The following is a 24,138-nucleotide window of genomic DNA, read 5'->3' on the forward strand; positions in this document are numbered from 1 at the left end:
CGAGTTGTCCATTTTTCTGAATGTAGGGCCAGTATGGTGCCCTGCAGGTGTTGTAAATGTTTGTGTTACTGAAGTTTCCTCTCTTGGATGTGGAAAGTAAGGAGGAATGGTTGCTGAAATGTCTCAAAGTGTGTAGCTGAAGCAATAAAATGCTTGTTGGGGTTCATCCATGAGTTTTAGCATAGAGATCTTTGAACATCAATGCTTGAATGATAAGTATTCTTTCCATAAGTGATTGAAAAGTTGTTGTTTGTGCATTCCTTTCCCTTACAAACTGCCATTTTTTTGGTGATTCATTGAATCTTATACAACTCAATTTAATTTTATAGGGCTTCTAAATAGTTCTCGGCTTGATATATCCTTGCATACCTTTTTTTCCTATGATTTTCTTGCCCATGTGGCTGAAGAAATTAAGCCTAGAATTTCCACAACTAGACATGATAGGAATTCTAGCAACTGCTGTAAAATTAAATGCCCTAATTACGTCTTATGGGCCGAGTCTATAAACATACTTCTAGGTGCAAGGGGTAAAATGAAGTTTTTGACTAAAGAGTCAGAAATGGGTATGACCAGAGGTTCAAGGAAAACTATCAAACTATGAACTTGTTATGGAATAATATGGAACATCATGAGAGTGCTAATGTTATGTTATTGGATACTACCAAGGAAGTGTGGGAGGCTGTTCATGAGATGTGATCTTCCAACAAAAATATTTCTCTAATTTCTCAACTGTATGAGAGCATTTTTCTTTTTTTTTAATAGCAAGGTTAAAAGAGTATTAGTGATTACTCTAGATTTCTTCAAAGTATGTCGGAAGAGTTAAACATGTGTTAACCCCTATCAAATGAAATGGAGCTCCTAAAGAAGCAAAGAGAAGAATTTAGAGTTGCAAAATTCTTGTCCGGTCTAAGTTTTGAGTACCATTTTGTTCGTGTGCAGATCTTAGCTATTAGTGAACTTCCTTCTCTCAACAACGTGTACTCGTGTCTTCAACAAGTTACTATATCTACTCCTCCATCAGCTGCCAATACTAGTGATGGATATGCCTTGACTTCCTCCATGGGCAAAGGTGATGGTAGAGTCTATGTTGTTGGAAATAGAGGATGTGGCCGTGATTCAGGGGGATGTCATGCTAGAGGCCAAGGCACCAGGAAGTACACCCATTGTTGATGGACCAATCACATGGCTGAGAAATGTTGAGATTAGTTTGGTAAGCCTACTTAGTCTAATCAAGCGGCGTATGTTTCTAAGAGTGATGAAATGCATCCAATTGGCTCCAATGATATGAATCATGCTCTTAATTTTGCCAGTGACTCAATTTTTCTCGAAGAATACAATAAGCTAATCAAGAATAGTGACCAACAACCTCCTAATGCCTCCTTTTCTACTGCCACTCTGGCAAATGTAGGCAATTCTGCATTTCTTGTGTCTCAAAGGCCATCTCCCTGGGTTTATTTATTCAATCAGATTCCACTACTTCTGTTACATTAGCTGATGATTCTTTACCTAGTGTCTAGACATCTTGTAAAGGCATTGTCTGTCCTACTAGTTTCATTGTCACTTGTTCTAGCTTGTTGTCAATCAGTAAACTAACCGATCCCTCGGTGTTCAGTGACTTGGTAATGGTTGTGAGTCTGGTGAACTACTCTCTCGGTCATAGTTTTGTTAGTTTTGCTCTTCATTCTAGTGTTTTTCCTCTTCAATGGCATTGTAGGCTTGGTAATTCATCAACCAATAATTTGAAATTGTTAGTTCCTTCATTAGAGTGAGTATTCACCCTAAAATGTGAGGCTTGTGAGTTAGGCAGGCATCGTAGGATTCCTTTACTCCCAAGAGTCGGTAAATGAAGATGTATTCTTTTGGCAATTGTTCATTCAGATATTTAGGGTCCTTTTAGAGTTCAGAGTCTGTCCAGATACATTCTAATTTTTGTGGATGATTTCTCTCGGATGATGTGGATATATTTAATTAAAAACATATATGAGGCATTGATTTTTCAGCTCATAGTTTACCGGAAGCGAATCCGAAACCAAATTGATTTAGGAAATGGAATCGAGGAATCACCACTAGCTGAAAGATTCATGTCTTTGGAATCGACATCTGTACAAGGGAAATCATTGGGGACATGATTCCTAGTTTTAAGAATCGAGATTTGACCAAAATGGAATAAAACCCTACATAGATGGAACCTAGATTCCTAATTCTTTGGAATGGAGTTTCCAACCAAGTTGGAATCGACCAATATGAAATTGAGATTCTTTCATTTATAGAATTGATATTATGTCATCTTTGGAATCGAGAGGGAACTAAGAGGGAAACAATACATGTCTCAATGCCATTCATTGATCGACATGCTATACACGTACATTTACATTATTTTTATTACATTATTTCTAACATCTTGGAGTCGCAATCTCTCCATTGGATCAATACATTGCAAATTTAAAGAATTAAGTAGAGAACATTGGTCACTACTTTGGTTTCTATTGGTCATTTTATACAAAAAGGATTAATGCACCTTGTAACTTGAGATCAGGTGCAAGCTAGTAGTTTGATGTCTTGAAAACTTCTAAACATCACTCTCAGAAAAAGTAAAAAGAAAAAGGAAGTGGTAGAATTTCAATAAATATGGAAACCAATTTCAACAAGTGTAGAATTGAGATTCACTAATTGTGGAATAGAAAATCAATAAATATTTGAAAACGATATTCTATAAATGTTGGATTCGAGATCTCTGTGAGGATTCCTTGTTAGAATCACTGAATCAGGGTTTCGAATCGGATTAGTGACCTTCGGTGTGATATTCAAGTAACTATGTTTCAGTTATTTCATAAAGGAATTCATACTCATTTGGAAAGAATTTGCATTCAAATAATACTAGAGAATATTTATCCCAAGTTTTTCAAAAATATTCAGCCACACATGGTCTTTTGCATCAAGCATCGTGTACACACAACTAGGATGGGGTGACAGAGAGGAAAATTCGTCATATAATAGAAATAACTCATGCTTTATTGTTAATATTGCATGTGCTAAGGGATGTTGTATTGATTGGTAGTTATTTGATAAATCACATGCCTTCATCTGTTTTAGATGGAAAACCACTACCACACATGGTATTTTGCATCAAGCATCGTCTACACACAACCCTAAATAGGATGGGGTGACAGAGGGGAAAATTCGTCATATAATAGAAATAACTCATGCTTTATTGTTAATATTGCATGTGCTAAAAATTTATTAGGGGGATGTTGTATTGATTGTTATTTGATAAATCACTTGCCTTCATCTGTTTTAGATGGAAAATCATCACACTCTCTACTCTTTCTTGATAGACCAATTCCTCATCGAATGTTTGGGTGCGTTTGTTTTGTTCATATTCTGGGCCTAGTATGGACAAATTAGACCCTTGATCTGTTAAGTGTGTGCTTTTGTGATATTCTCATACATAAAAAGGTTATCGATGCCATCATCCTGGTTTGAGGAAAAACCTTTTTGTATTGACATTACCTTCTATGAAAATACCCCATATTTTTCTGATGAGGTATAAGATCCCACTCAAAGAGAGAATTTGAATGATGGAAAGCCCATTTCTTCTTCCTCTTCCTTTCCTATTCCTATTACTATTGGCATTCTTATAGATAACTCTTTGTCATCATCTTAAGTGTCTATTCCTCCAAAGTATGCTATTATTAATGCTTCACAGGTGCAGCGCCTCAAAACATATACGCGAAAGAAAGTGAAGGAAGTGTCGTCACCACTAGCTTAATCAACCGATCAATCTTCATCTTTGTCTACTGATCCACTCCTTGTTCTAGAGCCCACTCATGGGCGTGACAATGTTGATCTTTTGATGGCACTTCGTAAAGGTTAGCAATCTTGTACTAAATATCCAATTGCTCATTTTGTTACATTTGAGAATTTGTCTTCTCCCTATAGGAATTTTGCCTTCTGAACCTAACTCCTATTCAAATGTTCTTCCACATACCAAACAGGAAAGAGCAATGGATAAGGAAATGGCTGCACTTCATTCAAATGGCATGTGGGAGCTTAATGTTCTACCAGCAAGAAAGAGATTGGTTGGATGTTGTTCGGTGTGTACAATTAAATATCAGCCATATGGATTTATAGAGAGGTTAAACGCCAGGCTAGTGGCAAAGGAATATACAAAAACCTTTCTTATTGATTATTTTGAGACATTTGCTCCAGTTATGAGCTTAACTATGTTCAAGTGATCATATCTCTCCAAAAAAAAAGAGAGTGGCTATTGTAGTAACTTGATGTTAAGAATGCCTTCCTTCATGGTGATTTACAAGAAGAGATGTATATGGAGCAACCACCAAGGTTTGTGGCTCAAAGGGAGTTAGAAAAAGTATGTAAGTTGAAGAAAGCAATTTATGGACTGAAGTAGTCCCCACACGTATGGTTTAAGAAGTACAGTGAAATTGTTATAGCATAGGCATTTCAACAGAGCCATGTGGAGCATTTAGCTTTTATCCAGATACTATACATTGGAATTATTGTGTTAGTGGTTTATGTTGATGATATCATCAGTACAGGGAGTGATCAAGAAAGAATTAATAAGTTGGAGGGTTATCTATAACAGTATGTTTAGATAAGATATTTGGTACAACTGAGGTATTTCTTAGAATTGAGGTAGCTCAGTCCCAATTTGGTATTTGTCAATTTCAAAGGAAATATGAAACAAGTTTTTTGATAGAAATTGGGATGTTTGGTGCTAAGCCAAGTTAATAAACCTATAGATCCAAGTACTAAACTATGAAAGGATCATGGAGATTTATTGGGAGACCCTGGTAAATACAAAAGGCTTGTAAGTAGACTTATCAACTTGACAATCACTCAGCCAGATATAGCTTTTGCTATGAGTTTGGTGAGTAAATTTATGCATTCTCCCAATACACCACATTGAGAAGCAGTGAGGAGGATTTTGAGATATCTGAAAGGGGCTCCAAGTCGAGGACTCATCTATAGGAGGAATGACCATTTTAGCATCGACATCTATTCTGATGTTGACTGGGCAGGGTCTCAATAAGATAAAAGATCTAATACCGGCCATTGAACATTTGTTGAAGGAAATTTGATGACATGAAAAAACAAGAAGGGGTTGTGGAAACAAGGTTTAGTGCAAAGGATGAGTATAGATCAATGGCTCGCACTGCATGTGAACTAATGTGGTTAAAACACCTTGATGCAGGAAATGAGATTCTCATTTGTTGAGCTGATACAGATATTATGTGACAATTAGGTAGCCATACACATATCACTAGCAATCCAATTTTTCATGAGAGAAAATAATGTATTGTGGTAGTGTTTATGATGAAAATATGACAGATCTTCCGATGAAGATCCCTCGAATTGTAACACCTTAAACTAATTAAAAAGATGTAAATAAAGTGGTAGAGCAAGTGTGACAGATCGAATTCAGATCTGAGGCCAGATTTGCCCGAAAAACGAGCAGATCTACTCTCAGATCTGTGGCAGAGCCAGCATGATCCAGAACATTAAAATATAATTTTTAGAACAAGTTAGTAGATAAAAAATAAATAAAAGAAGAAAAACAGTAAAAAGAAAAAGAAAGAAAGATGAAAAAATAATACCAAACTGAGTCGGATGGTCCGAGATTCCCAAGCCTTCGAGGGCTTGCCTGTATAAGAATCAATCCTCTTTGCCTCTTTGATTCGAATGTTGACCAGCAGATATTTGGTGTAAAGGGTTAGATATAAGGTTGTTGTGCCCTAATTCTAGTTTTGATCTAGGGTTTTTGTGCCTTAGGTCTAGGTTTTCTCAGTCTTGGGGGTTAGGACTTCAGGAGGCTAGGGTTTTTATCTTCTCTAGGGTTTTTAATCTAGAGATTTTTCTAAAGATGTCGATCTTTCTTAAGATTTGAAGGAGAATTTCCTTAGTTTTCTAAGGGTTTTCTGATCTCCAGAGGTTGAATATGAATTCTAATATTTTCTCTAATTTTTTGGGATTTTTCCTAAATTTTTAGGATTTTTATAAGGGTTTTTCCTATTTTTGGTATTTTTTGGTAATTTTCCTAATTTCAAAAATTTCTAAGGTTTTCTTGGTCTCTTTTATTCTCTCCTTTTAGGTTAGGGAGAGGGGTTATTTATAATATTTAATTGGTGATTTTCTTAAATTTTTTGAAATTTTTTTGAATTGTTTTGGATTTATCTTGAAGTTTTAGCCTTATATAATTAAAGAAAACACGTTTACTGCATCATTAGATGTGTTGATTGCATCATCAGCCTGCGTCTGGGCCTGTCAGGCCTGTTACAGCCCCGCCTGCGGTTCGACAGTTGGGTCTCAAAGGGATTAAATTGTCATTTGTTATATCTTTTTATCAGTAAGTTCGATTCCCGCGATTCTTGGACTGTTAGAAAACTATTGAGCTCTACTTCAAATTGGGATAGGATTTGGGTAGTTTTGGGGTAATTAAATTGGGTGTACTAGGATAATGTGGTCCTAAGGGTTTAGAAAACCATAGAATTTGCCAGATTTAAAATGTGGTGTCTACAATTGTCCCTCTTTGGCACTCCCTGTCCTTCAAGGGATAAGTGAGTGGCAAAGAAGTAGACACTTTGGCGTTCCCTGTCATTCGAGAGGCAGGTGAACGTCAAAGAAAAAACAGACATTTTAAATTTCTTCTTGAGGTCACGTGGTCAGGGGGAATACTAACTCCTTCAAGTCATTGCGCTCACTGAGCTCACCCACCTAGGGAATTTTTCCTCCTAGGGTTTTCGGCATGAGATGTTGGTGAGTTACACAAGCTTGAAAATCGAATTGGATTTTCTAGCCACGCCACTTAACTTCAGGGATTTTTGTAGTTTGATTTTTTAACCCTGGCATTTTTTTTTATCTCCTTAGGGTTTCCTAAAGCTGTTTATAAGAAAAGGCTTTATATAAGAAGAGACTTATCTGAAGTGAGAGACGAAGCAGCAACGCGGCAACGCGGTAATCAACATATATGGGTGTCCAAGCTCCTTCGTTTTTTTAAGACTTTTTTTTTAAAGTAGGGGAAGATTTGAAATAGAACCCGGAGCAAGGACATGTTACGATTTTAATAAAGAAATTAAAGTTTTTGGAAAACACAAGACATAGTGAAAATTTTGAAAAGAGAAAGATATTTCGAAAAACAAGGTTGGTTAGCAGTTTTAACTGCTACAACCATAGAGCCCTCTAAGCAGTTTAATGCCATGCAGTGATGGACCATACACCCGACCCTTTTACGTTAATACGAGGATAGACGTAATCCATCGAACAAGGCGGTTGTGCCCTGAATACACCTAACCTTTTGCATCATATGGGGCTAGATGGTACCTACCTCGGCTCTTTTACGTTGCACGAGTTTGATGTTTTTTCATCGGATAGGGTAGTTGTGTCCTGGATACACTCGACCTTTCACGTCATACGAGGATAGACGGTATCTGCCTCGGCTCTTTTACGCCGCATGAGTTTGATGTTTTTCCATCGAACAAGGTGGTTGTGCCCTGGATACACCTGACCTTTCACGTCATACGACGATAGACGGTACCTGCCTTGGCTCTTTTACGTTACACGAATTTGATGTTTTTCCATTGAAACAGGGTGGTATCTTGAATACACCCGACCTTTTATGTCATACGGGAATAGACGGTACCTGTCTCGATTTTTTTACATCGCACGAGTTTGATGTCTTTCCATTAAACAGAGTGGTTGTACCCTGAATACACCCGACCTTTCACATCATACGGGGGTAGACGATATCTGCCTCGGCTCTTTTACGTTACACGAATTTGACGTATTTCCTATCTTGGCTCTTTAACGTCGCACGAGTTTGATGTTTTTCCTATCTCAGCTCTTTAACATCCCACAAGTTTGACATTTTTCCTGTCTCGACTCTTTAACGTCGCACGAGTTTGACATTTTTTTTTTGTCATGGCTCTTTAACGTTGCACGAGTTTGATGCTTATCCTGTCTCGGCTCTTTTACCTGTCTTGGCTCTTTAATGTTGCACGAGTTTTACGTTTATTCTGTCTCAGCTCTTTTACGTTGCACGAGTTTGACGTTTATCCTGTCTCGGCTCTTTACGTCGCACGAGTTTGACGTTTTTTGAAGTGGACTTTGGGACATCATATGCACACACGGGGATGAGCTTGCCTCATTTCACCTCAGAGGATCAAGTCGAGAGAAAAACGTTCCCAGACTAGCCAATATTGTCATTGGCGAGGTTCACCCATCTCTGATATGTGGTAGTTGGTAGTTATATTCATACAATAATGGAGTGCCTGGCTAGCTTCAGACCTTCATAACAGGCGTAGGAAGTTGGCTTCGAGAACGAGGCCAGATCGACTAACAGTTTAACCTCTTATAGTGATGGAGGAAGTCATTTCTAAAAGGGTTTGAGACATAGAGGGTTTTAACAATCAGATTGAAAAAGCGTTTTTAAAAGGGACAGGCCTTATAGTTTGGCCACTTGTGGCTCCTTTGGTGGTCATTTTCTTTATTATATTTTACCCAAAGGTGATGAAAGGATTATCTTGTGGGATTGTGAGAACTCAAAAGTCTCGAAGTTGTCTTTTTACCTTTGGAACTTCATCTTGTGTTTCACGGGTCCATGAAGAGTTTTATGAATTCTTGCCGAGCTTCCGTCTTAGAGAGGTCCCGATGTTCTTTCAGGATTCGTTGAAGTCACTTCGGTTTTCCATTCATATCATGCTCCCACATCTTTCTAAGTTGGTTATGTTGGGAACCTATAGGGTTTAGGAGGAGTCTTCGTCCTTAGGGTCTGCTTATGCCGTATTGTTGGAACTTTCAAGTATTTGTTTGTACTCGAGTGTTTTTGAATCAGAAGCTCCTTCTTGGAGAATATTTTTTTTTTTTTTTTTTACCTGTTGTCCCTCAATTTTGACAAATGATGCGGCTTCTACCCATTTGGTAAAGTACTATTTAGTCGTTCATATAAAATGATGGCCATTTGAGGCTTTAGGTGAGATCATTCCGATGATATCAAGGCCCCACATGGCAAAAGGCCATACAAGCGGTGTTGAGTTGAGTGGCACGGACGGTGCATGGATGAGGTCTCCATAAAGCTGACATTTGAGACACCTCTTTACGAACTTCCAACAATCTTTAGCCATGGTGGTCCAATAATAGGCTTGGCACCTGATTTTCTGAGCTAAGGCTGTTGCGCCAGAATGACCTCCTTCATTGTGTAACTCTATCATTACTTTGGTTGATTTTCGGTTGATCAAGACACCGTAGAATGATGCCATCATAGGAATTTTTGAATAGGAGATCACCTCTTACTAAGAATCCCATAGAAAACCTTCGAAGGGCTTCTTTATCCTTTTTGGTGGCTCCTTTAAAGTATAATTTATCTTTCAGTAAGGACATAACATCGTGAAACCATGGTTTTGTCTTAACTAGCGCATTTGAAGCCACGAGAGACACTTTCCCATTATTCTCATTTTCTTGTTCTATTTCTTCTTCGATCTTTGGTGGAGAAGGATCATGTTTGTTCATAATATAGAATGATAACGTGGTGATTTCTAGAGGAATATCAACAATTGAAGCAAGGGTCCCAAGGGCATCGGTGAACCGATTATTTTCCTTAGTTACATGCTGAAAGGTGATTTTATTGAAATATGGGATCATCCTTTCCACCTTTTCTTGATAGGGCTTGAGCTTTTCTTCTTTCACCTTCCAAATCCCTTGAACTTGGTTTATGATGAGTAAGGAGTCACCAATCACTCGTATTTGTTGGATTTTCATTCCCATGGCATTCTCGAGCCCGGCTATCAAGGCTTCGTATTCAACAACATTATTGGTACATTGAAAATTCAATCTGATGGCTGTTGACATTAAAATCTTCTTGGGTGAGCATAATATGACTCCTATACCTGACCCGTATTCATTCCTTGCACCATCGAAGTATAGCTCCCAAATTTATTCCTCAATTATGAAGTGGTTCTCATAAGGGAGATCCGTGTTGATGGGAGTGTTATCTGGCAGTGCGTATTCATCTAAGTGGTCAGCAATGATTTGTCATTTGATACATATTCGATCTCAAACTCGTTCATAACATTCTCCACTTCGCCAAACATCTATTCAGGATTGGTCTCTCCAATAGGTACTTGAGTGGGTCTATTTTTGAGATGAGCTTGACTGAATGAGATAAAACACAATGTCTTAACCTCTACATGGCCCACACAAGCGTCAAGCAATGCTTCTCCATATTCGTGTATCTTGTCTCAGTGTCCACCATAGTCTTGCTGATGTAGTATATCGTTTGTTAATTTCCATAGTCATCATATTGTCCTAACATTGCCCCCATGGTCTTGTCTCTCACTAACATGCATTTCAGTGATGGCTCGTATTTTGGACGGGTCCACCTCAATGCCTCTTTAGCTTACTATAAAGCCTAATAATTTACTGGATTCAATCCCATAGGCACATTTTTGCGGATTGAGTTTGAGTTGATGTTTTTGGAGTCTTTCGAAAATGGTTCTCAAGTTGGTGAGATGATCAGGCCTGGTCTTCGACTTGACCAGAATGTCGTCAACATAGTCTTGTGCATTAAGTCGTGGAAGACGCTAGTCATTGCCCGTTGATAAGTTGCCCCTGCATTTTTGAGGCTGAAGGGCGTGACTTTGTAGTAGTAAGTTCCCCATTACGTTATGAAAGAAGTCTTGGTCACTGAACCTCAAAGTTATCTTGGTTCGAGTTACGAGAATTGGCTTTAGATGTTGCATGAATTTCTTCCCTCACTCGACTTCTACTTTAGTTGCCTAAAATCCCCTGTAGGACAACGCCTGGTTGGACTCCCTGACTATTCAAGGTTTTTCAGGCAGAGCCGGCTTTTCGAGCTACACAGATCTCAGGATTAGGAGTGGATACTTGGGACTCTGCCTCTAATTGAAGACTTGGGCGTTGGATAATGGATTGTCTTGAGGTTTGTCGATAACTCCAAGGGATTGCAGCATACTGGTCTCTAGGTTTGGGCAGGTTAAGCTTAGAGTCGGCCGTAGAGCAGTCATCATGGTTGCCTTGAGTGACTGACATGGTGATTACTTTTGGCTGGGTGACATAGGGCAAACCTAACCTGACACTAGGGGCAAAAACCTTAGCTAAGAACTAGGCTAAGACTTGTTTGGAACCTAGACTTACTAGACTCGATGGATTTTGGTTAAGATCCTGAACTAGGGTAAGCCTAGTTTAGCTCTAGAGGGAACTCGTAAGCTTAGACCTATGCTAGAACCTAGACTAAGATCTAGACTAGATGGTGCACGAGTCTTGACTCGAACCAAGAGTGGGTCTAGGTTTGGAGGGGTAAGAAACACTAATGTATTATTTTTATTTATTTATCTTTTTAATTTTGATGAAACACAGTTAAACTAAACATGGTGAAAGCAAAGAAAATATGATTGCAGTCAAAATTAAAAAACTAAAATAAAATCAAAATGGCAGAAACAGAACAAATCTATGTGAAGATAAATATTTTTTTATATTTTAAAAATTTTTTTTTAGGTAAAAAACTGGTCAACAGGGTGCCAAAAGTCCCTGGAATGGTCATGTGGGGTCCCAGAAATTTTTTGGGACACTTGCAGTTGGGCGACACAGGTCGTGTCGCCCTTGTAGAGCCATGTCGCCCAAATCATTTTTTTTGTTTTTTTTTTTATATATTTTCATCTTGTTAATCTTGATGAAATAAGACTACTTTAAACTTGGAAGAAGTAGGAAATAAAAATATTTATGATGAAATAAATTAAAATAAAGTAAAACAGAAAAGCTCAAATTGAACTGTCGGTCTTTCTCAGGATTTGGTGGAGAATTTCTTTAGTTTTCTAAGGGTTTTGTAATCTCCAGAGGTTGAATATGAATTATGAGCTTTTTTTAAAGCTGTCGGTCTTTCTCGGGGTTTGGAGGAAGGGTTTTGTTATCTCTAGAGGTTGAATATGAATTCTAATATTTTCTTTAATTCTTTTGGATTTTTGGGGATTTTACCTAAATTTTTAGGAATTTTCTAAAGGTTTTTCTTATTTTTAGTATTTTTGAGTAATTTTTTAATTTCGAGAATTTCTAAGGTTTTTTTGGTCTCTTTTTTTTTTTTCTTCTTTTGGATTAGGGAGAGAGGGTATTTATAAGATTTAATTGGTGATTTTTTCTAAATTGTTTGGAGTATTTTTAGAATTTTTTGATTTATCTTAATGTTTTAGCCTTATCTAATAAAAAAACACGTTTATTGCATCATCATATGTGTTGACTGTGTCAGCAGCCCCTTTTGGACCTTTCGGGCCGGTTACAGCCCGGCCAGGGGCTCGATAGTTGGTTCTCACAAAGACTAAATTGTCATTTGTTATATCTTTTTATCTATAGGTCCGATTCAAGCGATTCTTAGACCGTTGGAAAGCTATTGTGATTACTTCAAATTGACATACGATTTGGGTAGTTTTGGGGTAATTAAATTGGGTATACTAGGATAATGTGGTCCTAAAGGTTTAAAAATCATAGAATTTACCAGATTTAAAATGGAGTGTTTACATTTAGATTCATACTTTATTCAGGAGAAAGTCCCAAGTAATCAGATAGCAACTCCATACATGAAGTCAAAGGATCAATTGGCCGATATTTCACCAAGACTCTGGATGTTACCAGACTGTAGATTTCTTCCACGATGGGCATGGGTAATATCTATGCTTCAGCTTGTGGGGGAATGTTAAAGATTAATTTTTTTTGTGATCATTAGTGCTCATTGCAGGATAGGGTATCTTTGTTTTTTTAATAAACTCTTGGACAATGGGTTTCATTAAATTACTTACAAGGGCATTTTTGTAATATGTATTACATAATCAATTGTAAGTAAAAGATTAAGCTGTGCATGGTTAATAACTAACCTAAGAGGAATTAGATCTGCCCCATGCACCTCTCTTTTCTCTCTCTCTATCACGCCACTCTTTCTCTTCCTATCTCCTCTTGTTTCTCCTCTCTCTTGTTTCACTTCTTCCTTTTCTTCTCTTTTCTTCTTCTTATGATTTGATGATTATTAATAATGCTTATAGTCAAATACCCTTCTAGGATCCAAAACAATCCCAGCTCCTAGCTATACAGGTAGGATTATTGACATTCTAACCGTCTTTTTCATTCTTTAGACCAAGAAACCTAATTGCATTAAGCCAAATCAAGCCCTTCTGCTTGGCATCAAATCTCATGAGAAATCATTTAATTACAATTAATGGCAAATGGTAGGGGGATCAAATAAGAGGAAGATTAGGCAAAAGAGAATTGATATGAGTGATCTTCCACCAATAACATTATATTACCGTCGAATCCTAGCAAATATCCTTTAGAGATCTCTAGAACTAATTCCAAAGGCTGCTTCACAACTGCTGCAAATAAAGGCAAGCCCAAATAAGGAGTTGGTGATCAGTCATCTTGAGCAAACTCGGGCAACCTCATCTCTAGTCTAAGATAGTTCAACTCCAGTAAAGATAAATAACCTATTATTCACCAATTTATTTTTTTCGTCCAGCACCTTTAGAAAGCACCCAAGCACAAACATGAACACCAAAGTCATATAAAACTAAGGAATTCTGATTGTTATAAAAATGCAACTGGAAAGCCTAATGTATAACACCTCCATAGAGAAGCCATCAATAAGACCAACACTACGCATATCATCTCAAACAACAGTGAAAAGATGTATGCTAGGGGTTTCGTATCCATGCCAGACACCTCTGAATCGAAATCTTTGCCTGTGAACAGAAAGGCATAAAACTGCTCGTTCAGAGTCCTGAGAGAGGGTCACCATCATGCTAAAAGTCTCCAGAAAGTTTTGGGAAGGTATAATGCCAGACCTGCAAACAGCTGGAAGAAGGTGGATACAGAGCAAGACGAGATATGTTGAAAGAGAAAGGATCATGTGGCACGAGGATTAGTAGTACCTCATGAATTTGAAAAAATCAATTTAGAGTTATTTATAATGAACAACCGGGTGACATAATTAATGGAAAATCCAATCGAGTGTATGATACAAGGATCTGTAATGATCATAATGTTGTCAATGTGAATTTTCCCTATTTATCATCCAAAATATTGGCCTGGGTTTAAAATCTTCCTATGGCAAAGGATGTAAATCATGAACTTGAAAATGACTATGCTAAAAGACCCAATGTGAATCCAACGCACCCAATGTGAATCCAACGCAACCCCATAAATATTCTCTTGTGATCCGTATCTTCACCCCATGCGAGTTTCCTCTGACAATGTCCACAAGCACCACAACCTTCACATCCCCTACTGCTACATTCGCCATCCATTTCACTTGAATCATCTTACACTATTAAAAGTTCATAACAATATGCAGAGTCTTCCACCAAGTCACAGGATCATCTAGTCAACTGATACAACTTGTCAATCTTGACTGTTGATTTGATTTAACATGCTAACTATTTATGTGAGTGACCAATAAAGGGAGAAAGAAGATTGTATCACTTTTCAAAATAAGAGGATAAACATACCGAATACTATAATCAGGCAAGTATCCTTTGCATTCTTTATCTGGTTTCCTAAATTTTAAATACAAGCCGATAAATGAATTCAGTTTCTTGCATTCCATCCAATTACTCCAATATCTAAAATCAGCTTTTAGAACTAAGACTCAGGTCAGTCAGGACACATTCAGGTCCCAAGCCCAAGTATTAAAGACTCGATTGGAAGTCTTGAAAAGATTCAGTTGAATCTACGTAAAAATCAGGTAAAAATGATAGACTCGGGCAGGTCTCGTGTTTCAACACGATACTCACTAGGGCTCCGAGGCGAATCGACTCGGACAAGTCCAGAGTTGCCACACTGAGTTTCCAAACACTCATTAAAATAATATTCCTTGTGTTTTTCAACATTCTAATAAGATGTATCATTTGGAATTATACGTCACCTGATCCCAAGGAGTTAACCAGTTTTCCTTGTCAGAACTGGAAACCTTATGTACCGATGAAGCTAACTCCGGCAAATAGTTTAGGAAATATAGCTACAAATAATGAAGACTTAAGGATTAAGGGTCCTGGGACTTTATGCCACCATTGGTGCCAGTCCTATTTACGCTTTGTGTCCCTAATTGTTTAATATGAAGCATATACTTGGTAACATATACACACAAACATTAAATTACTGAAGAAGAGGAATTCCACAACTGTTTTCTTGTTTCCATGTTTATTTCTTTCAGATAACAGATAGTTTGAATTTAAAAGGAGGTGTGACGAGCATTTCAAGCACTTGGTGAATCCCATCTCAAGAAGATAACTGACAGTATGTTCTAATTTCTTCACCTCTTGTTTATTTTTTTCAGATGACAGATAGTTTAAATTTTAAAGGAGGCATGAAAGCATTTCACGCACTTTGTGAATCCCAGCTCAAGGAGATAATTGACAGTAGGTTCTAAATCCTTCTCCACACTTAATGTAAGCAACTGAGGATGCCAAGTAACAAGCCTGTAAATAAACAAATGATCAAATATCATGAGACCAAAATAGCATGAGCAATGTAAGCATAGCACTCAAACTGAGAGGAACAGACACATATATGCTGTTATGATGAACAGATACAGCTGCCGATATGGCTACAAAATTAGTTTGATTGATTTCACATATGATTTTGAAGTATCTGATACTAATAACGCACCCATTTTGAAGCACCTAAAACCATCGGTTTGAGCTTCAAAAGATACAATTAGAAAGATTAGTTGCAATGAAAAATAATAAATTCTTAAGAAAAAAAATGTTGTCATCATGAAGTTCTGCGGTCACAGAATTTCTGTGAAAGTCAAAAGAAATCGGTGAATTGCAGGCAAACCTTGCAAAGTGAGGAACCTTTTATGCCAGGGCTTTCCAAGAGCTTCAAAGTAAAGAAACAACCTAGCCAAACCCCTTTTCTCTGCACATGCATAGACTCTGGAACCAAACATAAGGTGACCCATTTCCTCAAAGCTCGCCATCAGTAACCCATGCCAATGCTTCCTTTCAAAGGAGACAGAAGGTCCCCCGTTTCCAATTGCACTCTCTCCTGTGAGTTCATGGCATCTGCTCTTTCCCAGTGAGAATTCAGTGGATTCCACCACAAGAAGAGCTCATTTGTCCGGAGGAGTTGGATTGGGGCTCATCGCATTCGAGTTCGGGAAACCATGGGTTGAGCCTGAGCCCGAGGCTGAGTCCAAGTGCCTATTCTGCTGTGCATTCATAACAACAGTTAGCCGGGGCTGTAACTTTTGCTTTCCATGAAAGAAGGCGGGGAAAACGGCGGTTTGAGTTTGATGAGGAGAAAAGATTGACTCAAGACGACACAGAAGCATGATTTTTAAATGGAATTCTCAGTTGCGGAAACTGAGATAATGGTAGTTGGAGAGGGAGTTGTCGGATGGAGAATCGTTTGTTTCCCGTGTTTATTTTATATTTTTTTTAGGGATGTCGCTAGCTCATATATATTAAATTGGATGCATTGGGTTGAGTCATATAAATCTGAGAAATTTTTTGTTCGGGAGCTTTATGTCTATTCAATAACACTATTACTGCCCATTTGGAATTTAAAAGAGAAGGATAGTTGGTTTTTTTTTTTTTAAACTTTATTTCTATTCAATGACACTCTTACAATCACTCATTTTAAAATTTTAAGGACAAGAATGATTGTGACCTCTATGTACAAAAGATTAATGGTCTCTTTGTAGACAATCCTTTTTTCTCATCTAGGGAGAATCCTGAACACTAGATACAGTTATGGTCACTAGCGATGGTATGCCAATTTGGTCTAAAAAAAGGAATTTAAACTGTTTTAAGTATGAGTGGAGGAGGTGGTTGTATTAGGCAGACCACTAATGTAAAATTTTACCAAAACTTTCAATAGATTTTCAATGATGATGAAGGGTGGTCAGGATCCGGCTTAAAATCAACATCAAATTCGCTTTGCTTTTAGGGCTAGAACGAAGTGAAGTCTTGCCGGTTAGATTCGGGCCGCTTCAATCATATTCGAGTCTATTCTTTAGGCCTCTTCGGCCGAAGATTCGGCCTCTTCAGTCTAAGTAAAGAAATATCTATAAAAAGTAATTGTCTACAAAGGGAGCATTTATCTTTTGTACATAGAGTCACAATCATTCTCATTCATTAAATTTCAAATTGGATGGCTTGGGGAGTAGGGGTGAGTCACAAAGTCCGAGATTTTGTTTTTTGGACTTTGTGTGTATTCAATGTGACTCTTACAACCACCCATTTTGAAAATTAAGGGACGAGTGATTGTGACCTCCACGTACAAAAGATAAATAGTTTATTTATAGACAATTCATATATAAAAGTATTTTTTTATTTATTTTTATTTTTTTAAAATTTTTATTTTAAAATTTTCATTATTTGTATATATTTTTATATATAAATACATAATTTATTTATTTATTTATTTTTTAAGTCTGAATTTTTTCTAAACGAAACACATAATTGTTTCATTTTTTTCACCAAACCGAAAAAAACTCTCAAACAAATATGACAACATTGGTTAAGATTGGGCTAACCTGGTATTTTTTGTTATTACGTTTCGGGTCAACTTAGGCCGTCCAGGCCCGATGTCCGCCCTAATGAGAATCGTCATCTTCGGTAGTGGCTGCTTCGGTCATTAATCGATAAAGGGTGGGGCCAACCTGAAAGTGAAACGGCTTTTAATATCTTTTCAATGGGTCCAATTCTGTCGTCGGCGTCCGCTTATTGATTGGACAGTGATAATATTAAAGACTACACTTGTGATACGGTCACGAGGATCCGAGGAACACAATTGCACACCGAGATCCAGTATCATGAAGGGTAGAACGAAAAACATAAGGGGTATACACGTTGTCCTAGCAATTATAGAATTTATTACTTTTCCATGACACAAACATGGCAAAGCAATAATCCGACATGAAAGAACTTTTGTAGAAATATTTTGACGTTTCATGCGAGAATTTTCACCGGGATATTATTTTAACTCATAATCTATTGGCTCAAATACAATGGATTTTTTTTTGTTTTTTTTTTAAAATAAAGCTACAACAACATGTAAATTAGATTTTGAACTTAACCATAAAAATCAACAAACACATGGCAGGCAACACTCTCTCACTGTATAAAAAACAATCATAAAAATTTGCTACAATTTCTTTAGGACTAAAAAAAGGATGCACAAGGCAAAAGAATAAAAACCCAAAATTGATTGTAATTATTGTAAAACATCGACCAATCAACCCTAATGTAATTTTAACAGGCATGTACTCATTAAAACCAAATATAAATCACTCTAGCAAACTAAAAACAATGCCTTATAATTTTTTCCTTACTCATACAACTCTCCCAAACTTCAAGTACTGTTTTGGATACAAATATAAATAAATCATGGAACAAACTCAACAAATTTGTAGAGACTTGTAGAGCCAGGTCTATTACTTTTATGGAGAGAGAGAAAATCACTGGGAGTGTGCTTCGCATGAGTATATTGTAGGAGATAAAAGAGATGCTTGTTGCAAATCAAGAGTTAGAAAATAATATAGAGAGAGAAACTATTGTGAGAAGCAACAAGATGATGTAATTTATTACATGACACTGGAGGACTCTCACAAGGATAAGAGACGTATCTTTTGTACCCAGCTCACAAAGAAGCTTAAGATAGATAAATAGGTTTTAGAGAGAGAGAGAGAGAAGAAGCTCATGTAAGTTGAACTTTCTTCCCCAAAACTCTTCTCATATATAGCCATTTAAAAAGAATTGCAAGAGACACTCGTAGAGAGAGAATGACCAAGTGTTGCCTCTCAATGACCACTTGTCCATCTCTTCACGTGACTCTTTCATTTTCCTTTCTAAAAGTATTAGCTCGTTTAAACTACATTTTAAATGGGGTTAAAGAAAACAAGAAATTAGAAATTGGGCCCTTATTTTTGTAAATATTTTAGAAACAAATTTTTTTTAACATTTCCCCACTTGTTTCAAAATATTTGTAAAACCATTATACAAAACTTTTAGTAGTTATAAATAATTTGCTTGAGTTTACATCCTCAAACAATAAATCCATTTAAACATATGATACATCCACTCAATGACATCAACCACAGACATTCCTACACCCATCAATTGGCGTGACGCATTACGTGATCAATAACCATATTATGAAGTTCACCTACATGCTTCTAGATTAGTGGACTCTCTCTCTCTCTCTGTCTCTCTCTTTCTCTCTCTCTCTCTCTATCTCTCTCTCTTGCTAGTGTCCTGCGAAATATATTGGCATCAAGTTGCAGGGATATGATAAAAAAATGGATTTCAAATTTTGAAAATAGTACATCTTGTAACACATTTTTTGACCATCAATTTTCAAGATTTTCATAGATCTGCACTATTTTTTAGGCTTTAGATTTTATAATTAGAGATGAAAATATATTTTAAGGCTATCACAAAGATTTCTAATATCGAAACCACATTTCTCGATACTATTTGAAGGTGTGCTTTAGTTTGATTGTTTAGAGCCTTGGCTCTTACAAACAACACCTTTTTTTAAATAAGGGTATATTAAGGTGCTCTCACTATATAGCATTTTAAACTTATACTCAACAAATTTTAGACACTTATATATACTTGTTTTGTACATGGATCATTATTTTAGTAAGGATATTTTTTGTCATTAAGAGAGGTGTGACATCATCCATATATGGAGTATACTAGTGACATTTAATCCTACATGTGGATGATGTAACGTCTTATGTGGATGATGTCACTCCCCTCATAATAACAAAAAATACCCTTATTAAAAATGATCTATATATAAAACAAAAGTATATAAATATCCAAATTTAATTAAGTACAATTCTAAATTACTCTTGTATGAGCACCCTAACATAATTCTTTAAATAAATCACAATTGTTTATAGGGTCCTCTGGTTGAAACATTCTATGCACTTCTTGGAAGAAAAGAGCTACTTGAGAGGAAATGTTTTCATTTGAAATTTTGGGATTTAATTTGAAATCATAATATGAGGAGACTCTAAATAAAAAATAAAAATAAATGTTTTTTAAATCACTTGGATACAGTTTTCCAAAATTTGTATCTCCATTTTTTTTTTTTCCTTTGACTGTTCAATGGGTCCCCTTGTAGCGTTCTTGGGAACCCCTTGCTTGCAGAACATGGAATCTCAAATATGGGGGTACCACCCAAGATCATGTACACCATTGACTAATTGCAAAATAGATCGATGAAACTATAAATTGAGTACATTAAATAAAGAGAAAAACCTAAAATTACATCACAATAGCACACGATTTACATCTTTCACCCTGTAGGGCTATTTCCACAGCCTTGGCAAACAAAAATCTACTATCATAATGAAGATTACAATTTTGAGTACAAGATATATACATCTATCCAAACATTGGTAAAAAAACCTCACCGATCTTCCCTTCTAAATCCGCTCTCCCGATTTACCTTTTGTACAAGGTGGTCACAATTAATCTTGACTATTGGATGTAAAATTGGGTGGCTACAATAATTGCATTAGCCAAGCTCAAAGTTTTACTAAAAAAAAAATAATCAAACTTTATGACACACCCATGCTACTAGATGACAAATCGGATGGCTAGAAATCCATGTTCCAATGATAAATGGTCTCATTGTATACAATCCCTTATAAATTTTAGGTACATGCAGAGAGCACATGAATTATGAATTTTTCTTTTCAGTTTGCTCAGTTGAAGCGGTGACATATCGAAAATTCGGGATCCTAAAAATACTCCTAAATAGAGTTTCACCTGAAATCAAAATATAGTGTACATGAATAATTGATTTCACCAAGGCAAAATCCAAAATACATCAAATGATCTTTATTTTCATTAACCGTCACATGCTTAACCGAAAAGAACATCAGCGAAGGGAGGAAGCATTCCATCAAATCTAGGGAAAACATATCATGCTACCATCTGGGTTTCAAACCATTCACAGGTAGCTCCCCAACCATTGAACTTTACAACAGATCGGGCGGTGACAAATCCCAATTGGCCAGGTAAAAGCGAGCGCTCTTTCGACTATGAAATCAATAGACCATTTAGTTTTTGGTACAAGGAGGTTATAATCATTTTGTTTTGCAGTTTATATCCAAATATTGTTACATCCTCAACCACCCAATTATAAATCTAACAATGAATAATAATAACGACCTCTTTAAATAAAAATGAAGAGTCTTATTGTATAAATTTCCTATTCTAATTTTATTTTCATCACATGAAAAGCAGTAAACCCCAAGACCCTAATAAGCAAAAATCTTTTTTTCCTTAGGTAGTTTACCCCAAAAATAAATACTTAGAATAAAATATTTAGATATGGGAAAAGTTTATATAGAGCCGGGGCTCTAAACAATCAAATTTGAGCCTACCTAAAACAATTACATTAGAAGAGGTCGTTTCGATGCCCAAATATCCTCAAATTGATCATCTCGATATCAAGATGCATGGACATGAGAAAAAAATGGATTTCAAGTTTTGGAAATAGTGTATTTTGTAACTCATTTTTAGACCATCAATTTTCAAGTTTGTCAAGTTTTCATAGATCTGTCGATATATATTATTTTGAAGCTTTAAACTCTATAAATAAAGATGAACATATATTTTAAGGCTATCACAAATATTTTCAATATTGAAACCACATTTCTCAACAACAACAACATTTGAAGGTAGGCTCTGATTTGATTGTGATTGTTTAGAGCCTAGGCTCTATACAAACCGCACCCTTTAGATATTGGCGTTGGCAGTCACACCGGTTGATTCCACAAAGTGTTTAACCTGGGACAAAAGATACCGGGCCTTTCTCGGGTCGAACAGCTCCACGGCGTGGGAACCGCCCTCCAAAAACCTGGCCACCACCACCACCCTTTCTCCTTCTAGAAACTCTGCAAAGCTCTTTTGGCGATCGCTGAGAGGGTCGCCCTCGTGCCCCCACACCATGCACCTCGGCAGCCGCCCCACCGCGGATGATGGCTTCATTGGATTGCAGAACTCGTGTTCTCGGTCGGCTCCCTTGGGCAGCGCCAGCTCCCACATAAGGTCATTTGATGCCAAGGGCACAATCGGATCATTGGCCAGTCGCAGCTCTGACTCCGTCCTCTCGGCACCTCCGAAGTAAGGCTGGTTCATTATGAGGCCCACCACCTTAGCCTGACCCAGATCCTCATTCAATGCGCGCAAGGCCACATGGTACACCATGTTGCCCCCTGCACTGCTGCCCATCAGAAAGCATCGGGAGAGATCGGCAAATTCCGCGAGCCAGGGATCGGCCTGGGCGGCCACGAACCGGAGGGCATCAAGGGCATCGTCGTAAGCAGCAGGGAGTGGGTGCTCGGGGGCTAGGCGGTAATTGACTGACACGACAATTGCAGGCACCTCCCGCGCCATGGTGGCGTTGAATGCATCGAATGGGGCAGTAGCCGCGCTGCATAAGATGAAGCCCCCACCATGCATGTATATTATTACCGGGAGCTTGAGGTCATGATGCTGTTCTGGTCGATGGGGGGCGAAGATTCGGATCCAGGTGGCTTGCGCAGGGTTGAGGGGCACATCCTTGGACAGGACGCCATCGCGGGGCTCTCCTCGGCCTTGGGCGTTGCAAATGGGTGGCACATCGGGCGTGGTGGTGGCGCGGGTGAGCGAGCCATCTTTGTTGGGGATGATGTTTAGGTGTTTGTAGGGGTCGATGCTCAAGCCTCTCTCCTCCTCCGCCATTCTGTTTACTTTGTGGAGCAGTACCTCTGGTTCTTAAACCATTTGGGACTTGGGAGTTATGGAGCCTGGCTGTTGGTTAGGAATTGAATATGGGCGCTGAACTTTGAGCCTACAGCCGTCATAAAGGCCATCCACTGACCTCTGCCTGGTTATCCCATCTAACTGGGACCACAACCACCACCTAAATGTGGGCTCTCATAATTTACTCGCAGGAAATTTGAGATCCAAACAAGGGTTTTGTGAATTTTAGTGGGGACGTTAGCATGGGATACCTAAAATCCTACCAATCGTAATAATATACCAAATATATCTGTGACCCTGGCTTCCTATTGTGTCAAAAGATTATATACATATCTATTTTTATGAAGAAGTATAATCATTTATCTTTGAAACCATACAATATAGTCACAATTATTCTTGGCCATTGGATGCGAAATTAGTTGGCTGTATTTATTCCATTGACGAAGCTCAAAGTTGATAATATATTTTCTCAACTTTTGCAACACACCCAAACTATTAGATTTCTCTTAAGTGTTACCATTATATAATACAGAGCAATGATCCAATGCAACGGTTGTATCATAGTATAATGCAATGACACTTCTAAGAAACCATGTTTGTGGTATTTGTATGACCCCAAATTTTGCACACACAATCTCTTCATCTCAATAATCAATCCCAAAAAAAAAAAAAAAAAGTTCAATTTGAACTCTAGATATGATCAAAATGAGTCCCCTCCAAAAACGAATCTAGAGTGTGTATTTCAAAATTTGGATCAAACAAATGGCCATACAATGGTTTTTTAAGACTGTTGCATCATATTACTATAGAACGGTTGCATGAAATCATTGCCCTTATATACAATCTTATTTTTTATTATGTTAGAAGACTATGCACCCTTGGGAGCAGTTTTTTTGTGCACTCCTATAAAAACCCAAACTAGAAGCACTTTTAGGGCCCAAATTTTGGCTATGTAATCCATTTAACCTTATGACCAACCTCCCAAAGTAAAAGAGAACAAATAAAGATGCACTCTGTTTGAGAAAATAATATTACATAAATTAAACAGAAACTATCTAATTTTTGCACAGTCAGATTTAAGCTTTAGAAACTCAGAATCAATTTTCTTTTTTTTCTAAAAAATAATCATTTAACAATTCTCAAAGTAGATCCCAAAATGACTGATAAAATTCTCCTAAATAGCTCTTTTGCTTAAGGGAGTAGGGAGCATGCTATACAAGATCTTGGATTAGATGAGGCTTTGGACCAACAAATAGAAGACATGTGGGTATTGAGTGCGAACAAGGCTCTTAATATGAGGAATAGCTGTAAATCAAGGTGAGGAATCTCCCTTCTTTTCATTTGGACTTCAATT

At 37.4% G+C, this 24,138-nt stretch overlaps 1 protein-coding gene and 2 long non-coding RNA genes across 3 annotated transcripts; 1 reads left to right on the top strand and 2 right to left on the bottom strand.

Annotated features, from left to right (window-relative positions):
* The first annotated feature begins 862 nt into the window (after window positions 1-862).
* On the top strand, window positions 863-4,470 carry LOC148780417 (uncharacterized). Its single transcript, XR_016041736.1, has 3 exons — window positions 863-1,210; window positions 3,713-3,869; window positions 3,996-4,470. It is a non-coding gene; the product is annotated as an uncharacterized LOC148780417 (long non-coding RNA).
* Window positions 4,471-15,137: 10,667 nt separating this feature from the next.
* On the bottom strand, window positions 15,138-16,222 carry LOC148780418 (uncharacterized). Its single transcript, XR_016041737.1, has 2 exons — window positions 15,850-16,222; window positions 15,138-15,488 (listed from the first exon to the last, which is right to left on the bottom strand). It is a non-coding gene; the product is annotated as an uncharacterized LOC148780418 (long non-coding RNA).
* A 5,430-nt stretch (window positions 16,223-21,652) lies between these two features.
* LOC18424497 (putative carboxylesterase 8) lies at window positions 21,653-22,770 on the bottom strand. The gene has a single exon (XM_011630713.3). The coding sequence runs from the start codon at window positions 22,761-22,763 to the stop codon at window positions 21,777-21,779; it is 987 nt and encodes a 328-aa protein (XP_011629015.1). The 5' UTR covers window positions 22,764-22,770; the 3' UTR covers window positions 21,653-21,776.
* Between the last annotated feature and the right edge of the window lie 1,368 nt (window positions 22,771-24,138).

Source organism: Amborella trichopoda, chromosome 9 (genome assembly GCF_054954075.1).
Source record: "Amborella trichopoda isolate Santa Cruz 75 chromosome 9, AtrichopodaSantaCruz75HAP2 v2.0, whole genome shotgun sequence".
In the NCBI taxonomy this organism is placed as follows: domain Eukaryota; kingdom Viridiplantae; phylum Streptophyta; class Magnoliopsida; order Amborellales; family Amborellaceae; genus Amborella; species Amborella trichopoda.